A 15,131-nucleotide genomic window follows, 5' to 3' on the forward strand; every position below is an offset into this window, starting at 1 on the left:
ATCTATCGATCTTTTTTTATTTGTTGTAAACATTGTATTTAACTTAAAGGCTTCAATAATCAAACATTCCTATGAGTGTGTGACAGATTATTCCTTTATAATTAAACTTAAAATATTCAGGTCAGACATCACCCTGCAGTTTATTGAGCCATTATAAATACAGTAAACTGATGCTGTGATGTCATATTGGAGGACAGTGACTTCATGGCCTCACTGACCCTCGAGGAGAAGCTCCACTCAGACGGCCGTGACAACTTCCCTCAGCAGGCTGTTCAGAGCGCGGACTCGGTCCTCCAGCAGGAAGTTCTTCTTCTCTGCGTGTTTCTGCCGCTGCTCCGTGACCTGCAGGGCCTTCATCAGCTGAGCGTTCTCGCCGTGCAGATCCTTCAGCAGCGCACCAGACTTCCTGTTCTTCGCCAGCTGAGGAGGAAACGACAGCACATCATGTGACCGAGGGGAGGGGCAAGCGGTCATGTGAGGGAGGAGCCAGGACTCACCTGCTCTTTGAGCTGCTGGACCTTCTCTTGCAGGACCAGCCGGACCGCCTTCAGAGTGGTCTCCAGCTCCTCAGTCCTCTGCCGCAGGACCAGCACCGCCTTTTCATATTGGTCCTGAACGCAGCACACGCACACATATTAGCAGCACCGCTAATGGCTAACTACGTACGTTGCATTGTTACATTCTGCCCGGGGGGCAGGTGGGGGTCAGGTGTCCTGCTCAGGGACACTTCGACATGGTACATGGAGCAGCCGGGGTTCAAACTGCCAACAGTTCCCAGAGCACCCTCTACTCCATGCACCACCACGTTTTGTCTGATAGGAAGGTGCAACGCAGTGACCTTTGACCTCTGAGCGTCTACCTGCTTCATGCTGATGTGGGAGCTGCTGTGCTGGGCCCGAAGCCGTAGCGTCTCCTCCAGCTGCCGACTCCTCCCCTGCTCCTCCTGCAGCCGCTCCTCCTGCTCCCTGTGTCCATCTCCGGCCTGCCTCTGCACCTCCTGCAGCCTCCTCAGGTGCTGCAACCGGTCCAGCTGCAGCGCGGCATCGGCCCGCTGCACCTGAGCAAAGGAAGGTCACTGTAAAGCACTGAGCTCCGCGGGCACCATGGAGTCCTCCTGCCTAGAGTCCAGACCTGGTCTTGAGCCTCCATCAGCTCGGTCTTCAGGATCTGCTGCTCCTGGTTCTGGACCTGCAGAGCTGCCAGCTGAGAGACAGCAGAGACATTGATCTGGGATCATTTAGACTACCACAGCGTGCCGGACTGCTCTGGTACCTCGTGCTGGAGCTCCTGGTTCTGGACTCTCAGTTTGTGGATCTCCTCCTGCTGCTCCTGCAGACCCTGACGGAGCTCCTCCTCCACCCTCATCAGCTTCCTGACGCTGCTCTCCAGCTCCTCCACCTGACAGGCAGACGAAGCTGTGACTTGTGCTCATGTTGACCAGGGAGTCACGTGACGTCACGTGACGTATTATTATTACGATGTCCACGTATGGACCACTTGAAGGATGCGACTCATGAAGAAACGAATACATGAAGAATATTAAATAAACGTGGATTTGTTGTTTTCCATCTAACGCCGTCACACCTTCCTCTGCCGCTGGCTCACTTCCTGGGCGTGGCCTAGCTTCTCCTGACAGACGGCGCGCAGCTGAGAGCGAAGCTCCTCCCCCTCCGCCTCCACGGAGAACAGCGCCCGCTGCAGAGCCTCCACCTGACAGAGGTCAAAGGTGAGAAAAGCCAGCGGCTTGTTTGGTGGTCATCGCGTCAGGCGGCGGCAGAAACCTTGTTGTTCCGCTCGTCCGCTTCTCTCAGCAGTTTGTCTTTGTCCTCCTCCAACCGCTGCAGCTTCAGGGTCTCAGCGCTAAGCTCCGCCTCCAGCGCCGACAGACGGGTCAGCTGACACGTGCACACAAACGTAACACACAATGAAGTCCGGTTTGGACTGCATCTCACAAGCGGGGATCAAAGGAGGAGTAAACAGGACACAGACCTGGTCTTGGGGGACACTCGGCGGTCTCTCCTGCAGACAGACACAAGAGCATCGTCAGCGTTTCATGGATTCAGAAACTGATGTTCTTGTGGATTATTTTGTGAGAGAATAAGAATGTAGTTGTCTTTATAATTCTTGTATGTAAACAAATGACATTTCTTGTTATTACTGATCCCACAACCGCGTCAATACTCCGCGTCGCTCATTCAGAACACGGTCTGGTGGTCTGGTGGTCTAGTGGTCTGGTGGTCTGGTGGTCAGACCTGAAACCAAAACTCCCGCCGACCTTCTTGAGGAGACAAAGGGAGCGACTTGCCGTGGAAACCCCCTCCTCCTGTTCCTTGGAGACAGTCAGCAGGCGCTCCCGCAGCATCTGGAGCGACTCCTGGTCGCCGCGGAGACGGGCGCTCAGCTCGCCGTTGTCAGCGCTGAGCCGCAGGTTCCTGGCGCTCAGGTCCAGCAGCTCCTCTCGGTACCTGGAGTTCTGCAGACGCACAGAAGACGTGAGCGACGGAGGTCAGAGGTCAGAGGGCGGGAGCTCCTCTCACCTCTTTGTGCAGCGTCTTCTCTGCTTCTCGGCTCCGCTCGTGTTCCCTCTCCATCTCGTCCAGTTTCCTCCTGGCAGGAGAACAAGGGACAAACATGAGCATGAGGCGTGTTCACTGCGCCGCCTTCGCCAGGGCTTCTGCTGGGGACAGTGCAGGAGGGACGTGGAGGACTTGTCCCCGCTGTGACCCCTGGATGGCACGAAAGGGCCCCCAGGTCGCCCCCATGCAGCAGTTCCCAGTGGAAAGGGTGGATGAGGTGGGAAACCGGTCCGAGCTCAGTGACACACTTTTTTCCACGACTAAGACGAGACGAAAAATACAAACTATGACTAAATCTATTCTAACTTTCGTTAACGAGACGAACATGTTGGTGGTTGACGAAGTCACGATACTTTTCCCCCTAAATCCGCACGCAGCTGACAGACGACAGACAGACGAAGTACGGCGGATATTAACGCGTCATGATGACATCTATAGGCCCGCCCTATAGGGCGGGACATCTATAGGCCCGCCCTATAGGAGGGACATCTATAGGCCCGCCCTATAGGAGGGACATCTATAGGCCCGTCCTAGGAGGACATCTGATGGACAACCAAGTACTGCAAGCTGGACTATTGTAGCTGTAGACACACCACAGGGGGTCCCTGGGCCTGAGTTTAATATGGCTTATTATATACTATACTTTAGTCTAAAGACTAAATCAAAAATAGCTGAGAATCATAAAAAGGAAGAACTCACGTCCTCTTGGCGACGTCGTCCTCCAGCTCGCTGACCTCCTGCTGCAGGGCGCCGAGCCGCTGCCCCAAGGCGCCGTTCTCCGCCCGCACCTCCTCCAGCTGGGACCTGGAAACACGCACCGAGTGAGGACCAGGACCCCCTGGGATAGATTTTAAAATCACACAATTCAGTAATAACTTAATTTGATTCATGAAAAGATGATTTCTGTGCTGATTGAAGAATCTTACCGCATATTAACGTGCTTTGCTAATGAATGTACGTCGTTAACACAGAGGAACGCTCAGAATTTCGGGTTCTAAAATGAAAGCGACACATTCACGGCTCATTTGAAGCAGACGGAAGAGACGAACATCTCGTCTGAAGAGTTAAAGCGAGTCGGCTGTGACGGATGCAGTTAGTCATCAGCAGGTCCATGCTCTGGATCTCATGCTCCACAAACCTGTGTGGACTGGCCAGGTCCATCACCTCCTCCAGGTCCAGGACCAGCTTCTCCAGCTCCATCAGCTTCTGCATCATGGTCCTCTTCTCCTGCTCAAAGTCCTGCTCCGCAGTCCTCAGCTGGTTCTGGGACTCCAGCAGGTTCTTCTGCAGCTGAAGGACCTGGCGTCTGCTCACATCCAGGTCTTTCCGGTGCTGGTCCTCGTCTCGGCGTGAGAGCTCTGCGACCTCGGCCCGGAGCAGATCCAACTCGCTGGTTTTGGAGTTGAGCTGCCTCCGGAGGTCCAGGACCAGGTCTGCAGTGTCATTTAGCTGAGCGCTGAGCTCTCTGAGATGGTCTCTGAGAGTGGAGATCTCCTCCTCCATCTCTACGATCTGGTTGGAGAGCTGGTCCACCAGCTGGGCATAGGTCCCGTTCTCCTGGCCAACACCATGGACCTCCTCCTTGTCCCCATCCAGAGCAGACTGGAGCAGCGAGGTCAGGGTCTGCTCCTGCTTCAGGGCCTCCTGGAGAGCCTCCTTGGCGCTTCTCCTCCTATCCAACTCCTCGAAGACGCCGTCCAGCTCCAGCTGCAGGGTGTCCACAGCCATGGCCTGGTCCTTCAGGTCCTGGATCAGCCTGGCCCGGTCCATCTTTAGCAAGTCTAGTCCAGCAGTGGCTTTGGACAGACCTTGAGCCTGGAACCTGGAGTCCTCCTGCAGACTCTCCAGCTCCATCTTCAGGACATCCACCCTCTGCTCTCTGGCTTGGAGCCGCTTCTGCTTCTGCAGGACTCCATTGGACGCCGTCTGAAGGTTTCCCAGCTCCTCCTTCATCTGGGTCACCTGACGCAGAAGCTGCTCCTCCCTGCTCCTCACCTGCTGCAGCTCCCCTTGCACAGAGCTCTTCTCTGAGCCCAGACGCTGACTCGTAAGCTCAAGGGCCTCCAGGAAGGAGATGCTCTCTTCCAGCCTGGATTCCAGCTCAGAACAGCGCCTGCTACAGGCTTTAAGCTCCTCCTCCAGCCGCCCTCTGAGCTCCTCCACGCTGGCCTCCGATTGGCTGAGCTGCTCCTCAGCACCTCTCTGCTCTGGGAGCCGGCGGCGCTCGTGGCGCTGCAGCTTCATGCGAGAGGGCAGCCGCAGCGCTGATTCGCCGCTGCTCACATGGTACTCAGCGTTAAATCAATAATCACAGCCGAGAGACTTCCTGTTTCTGACCAGCTGTGACTCGGATCAATAAAAGTGATCAGCACTTCACTACAGCAGATCTATGACCTCAAGAGCTTTCACGCTTCATCAGACGGTTGTCATGGTAACGCGAGTCTACATTGAAATGTTTAACGGACAGGCCTACAGGCTCCACCCACCTGACCAGCATCACTTCCTGGTCCTTCTCCAGCTTCAGCTCCGCCTCCATCTCGTCCTTCTCAGAGCTCAGCCTCTGGACCAGGTTGCCGATTTCTCTGGCAAAGTTCTGCTCCAGCTCTGCCCGCTCCCGTTGCATTCTGGGAAAAATGACATAAAAACAAGACGCTGAGGGTAAAAAGCAACCGGTCACAGCTGACGTGACGCATCCAGCGAGGCGATGAAGCTCCTCACCGACGCTCCTGCCCATGACTCCACCCTCCTCCTCCGGCCTGCGGGTGCAGTCGGCCCAGAGCCTCCTTCAGCTGCTTCACCTCCTGCTCCGCCTGAGACTTCTGCTCCTCCAGCTCGCTGATCTCCATCTGAAGGAGGGAGGATGAGAGGACTTCATGGTACCATACGCAACTCAGCAGAAGGGGATTCAGCGTATCCACACATTCATGAAGAACAACATGGAGTTTGGTGTTGACCTTGAAGGCCTGAGCAATGTCTTTACGCTCCACCTCCATGCTCTGCCTCATCACCTCCAGGCTGCGCTCATAGTAGTTCACCTGGGAGGGGCAGAGACCACGTAGCACATGTGTTAGGTATGGATATCAGGGCACCATTATAAACACACATTAAAGTAGTGGAAGAGCATTTAACTCTGCTGCACATTAGCAGAGAAGTTGAGAACGAGACGGCGCAGTGGTCAGAAGCAAAGCTCTATGTAACAGCTGCAAACTGTCTTATCACTGGAGTACTGCCGGCGGGCCACCATCCGGCTTCAAGGCCGTTCCACAGAGACTGCTCTCCTCGCTGTCTCAGAGCTCCACACTGCTAGAGCTCCTCTCTCCCCTCGGTCCTCGTCCTTCTGGACGTCTCTGCTGCATATGACAGTCAACCACCAGATCCTTATTTCCTCCCTTCAGGAACTTGGTGTCTCAGGCTCTGCTCTCTCCCTTCTCTCGTCCTACCTCGACGGACGCACCTACCGGGTAACCTGGCGAGGATCTGTGTGGGAACCTTGTCCTCTTACTACTGGAGTTCCTCAGGGTTCCGTCCTGGGTCCCCTCCTCTTCTCGCTCTACACCAACTCTCTCTGCGCTGTCATTCGCTCGCATGGCTTCTCCTACCACAGCGATGCTGATGACACCCAACTAATTCTCTCCTTCCCTCACTCGGATCTCTGCCTGTCTGACTGACGTCTCTCAGTGGATCCGCCCACCATCTGAAAATCAACCCCGACAGACGGAACTACTTCTCTTTCTGGGAAAAGATTCTCCTTCACAGGACCTGACTGTTAACTTTGAGACTCCGTGTTAACGCCCACTTTGACTGCAGGAACCTCGGCGTGACGTCGACAGCCGACTCTCCCTGACTCCAACATCACTGACAACACCATCCTGTAGATACTCGCTCTACAACATCAGGAGAACACGTCCTCTTCTCACTCAGAAGGAGGTACTGATTCAGGCTCTTGTCATCTCCCTCCTGGACTACTGTAACTCCTGCAGGTCTCCTGCTACCTCCATTCCACCTCTGCAGCTCATCCAGAATGCAGCAGCTCCACTGGTCTTTAACCTTCCTAAGTTCTCCTCCGCTCTCTTCACTGGTACCAGTGGCTCATCCAGTTCTAAACATGGTGCTCACGTACCAGGCTGTGAATGGATGGGGTCCAGCTTCCATCCAGGACCTGGTCCAACCCGACATCCCGACCCGCACTCTCCGCTCTGCATGTGATAAACTGCTTGTTCCTCCTCACTGAGAGCAAAACACTCGACTAGATCTCCACTCTTTGCTGTCCTGCTCCTAAATGGTGGAAGGAGGTCTCTGAAGACATCGGGACCACAGAGAGCCTTCACATCTTCAGACTAAAGACACACCTCTTCAGACTCTACCTCCACTAACACACTAACTAACTGTAGCACTTACATTGGACTTATAATGGTTCTTATCTACAGCAAGTTGTAAACTGGCTTATTTGATCAAATCGCACTTTCTTGTTCTTCTGAGTTTGTTTCCTTATGGTTGAAATGCACTTAGTGTGTGTGTGTGTATATATATATATATATAAATATATACACATACACACACAAAGTCGTTTTGGATGAAAGCGTCAGATAAATGACATGTGACGTGTTAGCGTGCTACCCGTGTCTCCAGCTGGACGTGCAGCTCCTGCAGCTCCTGCTGCTGTTTGGTCTTCAGCTGCTCCACAGCCAGCTCCGTCTGGATGCTGACGCTGGGCCCAGAGACGCTGTGCAGGGAGCACAGAGCTGGAGGGCGGAGGAGGACACGGAGCTCCTTCAGGTTGAAAGGGTCACGACAACAAACCACAATGTGATTTGAAAGGAGAGTTTGTGTCTCACCCGTTTTATCTGTCGGCTGCGGTTTCTTCGGCAGCAGAGGAGACAAGCTGGTCTTCACCTGGACGTCATCTGAACACACAAACACACGGTGACACAACGGCTGGAATAACAACGTAAACACGTAAATCAAAGACTCACTGTGAGCCATGTCGGCACCTGGAGCAGCTGTGTGTGTGTGTGTGTGTGTGTTGGTATGCGAGTTACACCCAACCTGCTCGGCCTGATCTCACTTCCTGTTTACGTCAGAGTTTCATCCGTCTTCATTCAACTCAAAAAATAAACCAATGCTGTGAAGATAATTACGTAATCAATGTATGAATTTATAAGTTTGATTGCTCAATAATAATCCTTCACCTGGTGGAGTTGGTGTCACTTCCTCTACTGTGAAGATTATTATTATTTATACATTTAATAACGGATCAATAACGGTGAAAACATTGATCATCAATCAATCACACTACAAAACAACAACAAACACTTTGCTGCTGCTTCTTCTGTAGTTCAAACAAACGGAGGTCATTTGGTGACCCGACAGCCAATCAGAGCTCAGCATTGTGATCAAGTGGCTCCACCTCCTGTCAGAAGAACGCGCCTGCAATCGTCTCATAGATGATTGACCCTATTGACCCCGTGGTTAGATCATTGACCCTATTGACCCCGTGGTTAGATGATTGACCCTATTGACCCCGTGGTTAGATCATTGACCCTATTGACCCCGTGGTTAGATGATTGACCCTATTGACCCCGTGGTTAGATGATTGACCCTATTGACCCCGTGGTTAGATCATTGACCTTATTGACCCCGTGGTTAGATCATTGACCCTATTGACCCCGTGGTTAGATGATTGACCCTATTGACCCCGTGGTTAGATGATTGACCCTATTGACCCCGTGGTTAGATCATTGACCCTATTGACCCCGTGGTTAGATGATTGACCCTATTGACCCCGTGGTTAGATCATTGACCCTATTGACCCCGTGGTTAGATCATTGACCCTATTGACCCCGTGGTTAGATCATTGACCCTATTGACCCCGTGGTTAGATCATTGACCCTATTGACCTCGGGGTTAGATCATTGACCCCGTGGTGAGATCATTGACCCTATTGACCCCGTGGTGAGATGATTGACCCCGTGGTGAGATCATTGACCCCGTGGTGAGATGATTGACCCTATTGACCCCGTGGTGAGATCATTGACCCCGTGGTGAGATGATTGACCCCGTGGTGGAGTTACCACAGTTGGTTTCGTTGCTGCGTCGTTGTTCGGCCCAGCTCAGCGCTCCGTCGTCTCCAGCAGAACGTCTGGACTTCCTGTCGCTCCTCTGACTCTTCAGCAGCTCCAGTTCCGAGCTCAGCTCATCATTTCTGTCCTGCAGCTCCTGAACTCAACACACAACACACACCACACACCTTCTGTAAAAAGTGTTCCTCACAGCAACCTGTCCGGGACTCAAACTACGGTTTACCAGTACGGTACAACTACAATACACTTTGGGGTACTAGTGTACTACAGTGGTATCGTATACAAATACACTTATTTAAATAACGGGCATAAAACAAATGAATATAAAGAAAAGTAGTAAGAGTGAGTCTGATAATTAAAGAAGCTCATTTATATGTACATTGAGTAATTTATGGACTGAGATCAATAAATCAAACATCACCACACCAAGTTCTCACCTTCAGTCTCTGGAGCCCACACGAGGCGTTCAGGGCACAAACAAAATCAGGCGTTACAACTCCCTCAGTCAAAGTGCTGAACATTGCTCCTTTTTTATTTATACTCAGAAAATAAAAAGCTAAAAAGACAAAAAGACGTAAATCTCATCATGACCTTTACAAACATTATCACTTAGAAACAACCTTCATCCACCGATTCAGAGTTTAAGTTGGAAGCTAAATTAAACTAGTGTCATTCATGACAGACGTACTGGAGCTCTACTCAGTCACCAGATCCTGCTGTGATTTAGTCACAACGAACAGATTCAAGTGACGCAGAAATAACATCATGAAAAAGCCTGGATTTAGAGTTTGATATTTTAAGACTGAAATGACTTGTTTTCTGAATGGAGTCTGGAGCAGTGATGTCATGAGAAGCATCTCATTGCTGATTATTTATCTACTCACGCAGAAACTTCACCTGACATTTGGTGTGAACATTAAGAGCCGACTTAATACATGACAACTCAATAAAGGTGTGTGTGTGTGTGTGTGTGTGTCTGTCTTACCCGGCACTGCACTTCGTAGTCTCTGACCATTTGGGAGAATCGCTCCTCGTGACTCAGACCAGTCGGGTCCAGAACTCCAAGCTGTCAAACACAGAAGCAACCCGATTGGTTAAATCTGACTGTCAATCAACTGATCGAAAGTCATCTTCATCGGTCGGAGCGAAGACGAAGTCAGAGGAGAGAATCAATAATAGATCAGCTACAAGGAGACGAGTTACGTTACACGCGTGTGTGTGTGAGAGAACAGAACACACATGTGATCTTTGTCTCTAACAGCTTGAAAGGTTAAGAACGTGTTAAGGTTAAAAGGTCAGTGTGTTAGTAGGTCATAATTAACTAGCACTATTAGGTTACTACTAGTAGGTTCATCAGGAGTCTTTCTTTTAGCTGATTTTGGTCTCCACCACCTCCTGAGGGGAACATCTGTGTCTCTAGCTGCTGAATGCTCCTCTGTTCCCCGAAAACAGTAAAAACAGGGTCAAGAGACCAAAATGAGCTGAAAGCGGCTGAAGGCTGCGTGCAGAGGCTCCCTGTTCTCAGCACCTTGTCCAGCAGCAGCTGGTCCACGTCTCTCTGCAGACGGCTCACGGAGCTTTGTGCTTCAGTCAGCTTCAGCTTCGCTGCACTCAGGTCCTCCTCCAGCCGACTGCTCTCCTTAGAACACAGCAACACACGCGTGTACTTTAAAGACCACACGCTGCATCCAGGTCTTCAGTGGGAACATCTCCACATACACAGAAGGCCTGTGTGCTACTCGTCCACAGGTATGAAACACAAGCCTCTGGCTGCTGGTCATCACCTGACACCAGGGGCGGAGCCACTCACTGCGTCGCACGGCTCCACCAGTCACTGGTACCATACACTTACATTACACCATATAACATCTGGATCCACCACTTCTCCTGGATGGACACAGCGTTGAGGGTGAATAACAAAACAGACAGTTCCCAAATTCAGAGGGTTAGAAATACTTTGACGCAGTTCCACCTGTGGTTTCCGCCCCTGAATGACAGACAGCATCTGCTCACCTGTTTGGCGCCGCAGAGCTCCTCCCGTAGCTCCGCCTCCTGGGCTCGAAGCAGCCGTAGCTCGCCACGCAGGGAGCGGCGCTCGCTCTCCGCCTGCTGGACCAGAGCCTCGCTCTCCTGCTCCGCCTGGCCGCGCACCGCCGCCAGCCTGTCCCGGAAGTCCTGCTCCAGGTCCCTGTCCGGTCACAGAGCAGCCCGTCAGCACCGCCGTCTCACTGGCCAATCTAGAACCAGTACATAGACCAGTAGACTAGTCTGAACCAGTCCGACCTGATCCGGCTCTGGTTGAGGGTCTCCAGGCTGCTGTGGTGTTCGTCCACCTCTCTGACCAGCTGAAGGTTCCTCTGATGGGACAGATCCAGGTCGGTCTTCATCTTGTCCCGCTCTCTGCAGGCCTGCTCCACCTGCACCCTGCACGCACACGCGTGTGACATCACGTGTTGTCACAGACATGTCTAGGACAACGGTCCTCAAGTACAGCGAGGACAATTGTACAACGTGCAAAATAACGCTCGGTGACGTTAAGAACCTCTTGGCACATTTTCCGGTCATTTTCAAAATAAAACATTTTTCTGAAAAGCAAGTGTGCTGCCGGAAAGGCGCCCGGGGACAGTTAGGGGTTAGGTGTCTTGCTCAGGGACACTTTGGCACAGGACATGGAGCAGCCACTCTACTCCCTGCACCACGATGAGAAATATAAAAGCGATTTGTTTTTTTTGTGCGGCCCGGTGGGGGACCACTGGTCTAGGAGGACACCTACTGCAGGTGCTGCACCTCGTTCTTGTAGGAGATGAGGGCGGCCTGGTGGATGCCGTTACCACTGACCAGCAGCTCGTTGTCCAAAGCCAGAGTCAGGTCCGCTAGACTGAGCCGCTCCTCCAGTGGGAAGTCCAGCGTCTGAAACAAGACGCCACCATTAGGAGCCGAAAGACCACACCAGCGCCCTCCTTCCTCCACGAGAAACCTGACGGCCGCCGCGTGTTTCTGCGTCTTCACGCGTCGACGCGCTGGTTTCACTTCCTGGTTGTAAAGTCCTGCGTGTGTTGCAGAGCGATTCACCTCCAGAACAACAGGTGGAGTCACGTGTTCTGTTGAAGACGACCTGGAGAGTCACGTCTTTGTGTGTGGAAGTCGCTGGTTGCTTTATTTATGGATCATAGACTTTATTGCCCCGTGCATCCACACTGCTGCTTTTCATCAAGGACACATTTGTCCCGTATTTTCCTCCACGACTTTGTTCCCCTTGATTCGCCCCCTGAGACTCGCATAAAACGGATCAGGACCACACAGAGGATCCGTACTGACCTGCAGGATGTCCCGACCGTTCCGGATGCCCTCCTCGGTCCAGAGGGCGACGACCCGCTCTGGGCTGGTGCATCCCGAGCCTTCGTCCAGGCGGCCCAGGACCCTCTGACCCACAGTGGCCGCCAGCAGGGAGGGCGAGGTGGAGCGAACCGAGCGCTCCTCTAGGGCGGCCTGATGCTGCATGGACGACACGAGACCAGGGGTGAGGGCGCCTGAGCCCCGGCAGCATGGGGCTGCACATTTAATCTGGATTAGCCCACTTCACTCGGAGCCATGGGGGACACAAGGGGGGACACTTTCTACCCCGTGGATCAAAAGTAATCCAATCATTTGTTCTGTCAGCATTCTCAAAAGGATTTAAAGAGAAACCAGTAAATACACTTCACCTCTTTTTAACCTTTTGTCCCTTTGCGTCTCTTCATACAGCTGGATCGTTTAGGTGAACCTCTTCTATCTGCATCTACTGATCCATCATTTCCTAGAAGAGCATCTCAGCAGCTCTAAACTATTCCAATCCAGGCTAAACTTTGGCTCAGATGGATGGAGCCGCCCATCGCAGTGACATCATCGCGGCCCACCCGCTTCATCTACCCGAGGAGCACCCGCTTGAGTAACCAGTCCCCTGAGGTCCATCCGCCTGAGGTCTACCCATCTGAAGCCCACTCACCTGAGTGTAGCTGGAGGTCATCCTGTCCATCCTGCCCAGATGAACAGAGCATGAGTCCCACCTGTCTGACAGAGAAGCTCCCTGAGGAGCCCACACACATGGCCGGACTAATGACTGACAGCTGCAGCCGAGCCTCCTGATTGGCCCTTTGGTGGGCGGAGCCACGGTGCGTTCAGGAGCTCCTCATCAACTCATTTTTAAATTTACAGAGGAAGAAATGAGGGGTCTGTTTTGGTTGCGGTCCGACTGGATGTGGGGTTTAATTAATGAGTGTTCCAGTTCTAGAGAACCCAGGTAGATGCTACAGCTGCTACTTTACGGTTAACTCAACTCCAGAAGTCTCCGAATGAGAATCGCAGGCTCAGTAAATACGTATTGATATATAGAAGTAAAATTGGGCCCCAGAGAACCCTGCCCCCCCCGGCCCAGTAGACCCTTCAATGACCCATCCCTGCAGCACTGGACAGTGTGTCGCATGATGCACATGTTAGCAAATGAAGAGAGTGTCTGACCCACGGTTGCGGCCTCTGCAGGTCAGCTGACCGCACAGGGGTGGAGCAGGACACAGGGGCGGAGCAACGCAGAACCTTCTGGAAGTCTCTGCCGTCCAGTTTGGCGTTCCCGAGCAGCGCGTCCACATCCTGTTTGAACGCTGACGCGGTTACTGACGAGCTTCTCACTTCACAGAGAACTTCTGTGTAGAGCTGCTGGAGACCTCCTGCTCCATCTCTCCCAACAACCCCCAGATCCAACTCCTGCTGAGGACCTGCAGGCATCAGGCAAGACACTGTACTGTAGTACTACACATAGTACGTCATCATACTCGACTACAAGTACAGGTGAGCTGCATCACCAATACGCTGCTGATCAACCCAAATAGCACTGAGTACCTTTACTCTGAAAGTCTGACTGGAGTCTCTCCTTCCGACTTCCTGTCTCCTCTTCGGTCTTCAGGCTCTACAGAGAAAACATGGAGGTCAAAAACGTCTCCGTGTGTGTGTGTGAGAGTGTGTGTGTGTGTGTGTGTGTTAGAGAGTGTGTGCATGTGTGTGCGTGAGTGTGTGTGTGCGTGTGCGCCTTATGTAACGATCAAATGGCGTTAAGTATTTACAGATTTCTGCTTCATGGAGCGGTTCCATGTCTGACCCAGAGGGAGGTGAAGGAGTCTCTGCGCTTCTTCTCGCCGTGTCTTTACAGTTCAATCATCATCCCATCGAGGAGGAACTTACTTAAAGAGATAAACACTAATTCAACCTTCCCTCAGAAGTCTGACGGAGACCTTCTGAGAATCTTAATATTGAAAATAAATAAAGCTGCTATGATACCATTGGTCGAGGCTTCCCCACTATCCTCCAATCACGTCTGTTTTTGGTTCTCGCTCATTGATCTCAACTCAAGATTTACTAAGAGAACCAGGAGACAACGAGGCGAGCTTCACGAGTTACAGCTGCTTTCTCTGTAGCAACCTGCAGGAGGCGCCGCCCTCCTCCAATCGGGTGTGTGAGTGTTAGTTACTGATGGCAGGTGCTCCGTGTGTGAATGACGTCATGCAGTGTTAAAGCTCTGTGAGAAGTACAGTCCACTTCCCAACGAAGTCTATGACTACTACTAGTATCGGTCTCAGGCATGATGTTCGTTTAGTAAATGATGGTCCATTTAGAGTCAGCGCATGCTTTAGGGCGGGGCCACACGCTGATTGACAGGTGTCAAGCTGGGGATGCTTTGGGTCTTCTGAGATTTGACCCTCTCTCGACCTACTGTCAGTTAGGGGTCATCTCTGAACACATGGAACCTTCAACGCGTGAAGATGAGTCTCCTGCTGCCAGGGCGAGGCCTCTCCATGTCAGATACACGTTCAATAAACAGGGAGGTTGTGGGACCTCAGTGGAAGCCACAGAGAGCGGCGCTGCTCTAACGGGGCGCCAAACCGCCACATTCCTCACAACCCCACTTCCTGAACCCCCCAGATACTCACAGCCTCCACTGCAGAAACTGATATGTGAAACCGACCAAACCCAGCCAGCACAAAGAGGCTCATTCAGACCCAGAGTGTGTGTGTGTGTGTGTGTGTGTGTGTGTGTGTGTGTGTGTGTGTGTGTGTGTGTGTGTGCGCGCCTCGTTACGCAGCACAGGGTTCATACACATTTTGACCAATGGATTTCCAGGACTTCAAACTAAATTTCCATGACCAAAAATGTTGTGAAATCTCGGTGTATACATGAAAAAGTATTAGAAAGTAGTAGTAATAGTAGAAGAAAATATTTGAACTAACAATGAGAATTCCAAAGCAAACTCTGTGTTTCCCCCAGAAAGTCTGTTCTTTTACGTTTCCAATGATAATGTTGTTAAATCGGCTTTAAATTACCTACACAAGTAGTTGTGTCTCATTGTATTCATTTGTACCGTTAGTGACGTGTCTAATGCGCATTCAAATATATTTGAATATCTGAATATTCTAATATTAATTTTCACATTTGAATAGTTTTTTTT

At 51.8% G+C, this 15,131-nt stretch overlaps 1 protein-coding gene across 9 annotated transcripts in view; it reads right to left on the reverse strand.

Annotated features, from left to right (window-relative positions):
* ninl (ninein-like) overlaps window positions 1–15,131 on the reverse strand; it is a 24,176-nt gene continuing 9,045 nt past the window's right edge. For 8 of the 9 annotated variants that reach the window (XM_078104362.1, XM_078104365.1, XM_078104363.1 and 5 more), the window contains 26 exons: window positions 13,532–13,598; window positions 13,154–13,407; window positions 11,975–12,151; window positions 11,430–11,566; window positions 10,940–11,080; window positions 10,670–10,844; window positions 10,185–10,295; window positions 9,642–9,722; window positions 8,648–8,792; window positions 7,412–7,480; window positions 7,194–7,318; window positions 5,531–5,611; window positions 5,295–5,422; window positions 5,063–5,200; window positions 3,715–4,851; window positions 3,276–3,380; window positions 2,538–2,607; window positions 2,306–2,473; window positions 1,990–2,019; window positions 1,782–1,895; window positions 1,585–1,710; window positions 1,273–1,398; window positions 1,132–1,203; window positions 860–1,057; window positions 498–611; window positions 1–420 (listed from right to left, as the gene is read on the reverse strand). In XM_078104362.1, coding sequence (XP_077960488.1) covers window positions 238–420; window positions 498–611; window positions 860–1,057; window positions 1,132–1,203; window positions 1,273–1,398; window positions 1,585–1,710; window positions 1,782–1,895; window positions 1,990–2,019; window positions 2,306–2,473; window positions 2,538–2,607; window positions 3,276–3,380; window positions 3,715–4,851; window positions 5,063–5,200; window positions 5,295–5,422; window positions 5,531–5,611; window positions 7,194–7,318; window positions 7,412–7,480; window positions 8,648–8,792; window positions 9,642–9,722; window positions 10,185–10,295; window positions 10,670–10,844; window positions 10,940–11,080; window positions 11,430–11,566; window positions 11,975–12,151; window positions 13,154–13,407; window positions 13,532–13,598 — 4,272 coding nt within the window. In that variant the 3' untranslated portion in view covers window positions 1–237. The remainder of the gene's footprint in view (window positions 421–497; window positions 612–859; window positions 1,058–1,131; window positions 1,204–1,272; window positions 1,399–1,584; window positions 1,711–1,781; window positions 1,896–1,989; window positions 2,020–2,305; window positions 2,474–2,537; window positions 2,608–3,275; window positions 3,381–3,714; window positions 4,852–5,062; window positions 5,201–5,294; window positions 5,423–5,530; window positions 5,612–7,193; window positions 7,319–7,411; window positions 7,481–8,647; window positions 8,793–9,641; window positions 9,723–10,184; window positions 10,296–10,669; window positions 10,845–10,939; window positions 11,081–11,429; window positions 11,567–11,974; window positions 12,152–13,153; window positions 13,408–13,531; window positions 13,599–15,131) is intronic. The other variant, XM_040179478.2, reaches the window with a different exon arrangement.

This window comes from Gasterosteus aculeatus, chromosome 6 (genome assembly GCF_964276395.1).
Source record: "Gasterosteus aculeatus chromosome 6, fGasAcu3.hap1.1, whole genome shotgun sequence".
NCBI classification, from domain to species: Eukaryota; Metazoa; Chordata; class Actinopteri; order Perciformes; family Gasterosteidae; genus Gasterosteus; species Gasterosteus aculeatus.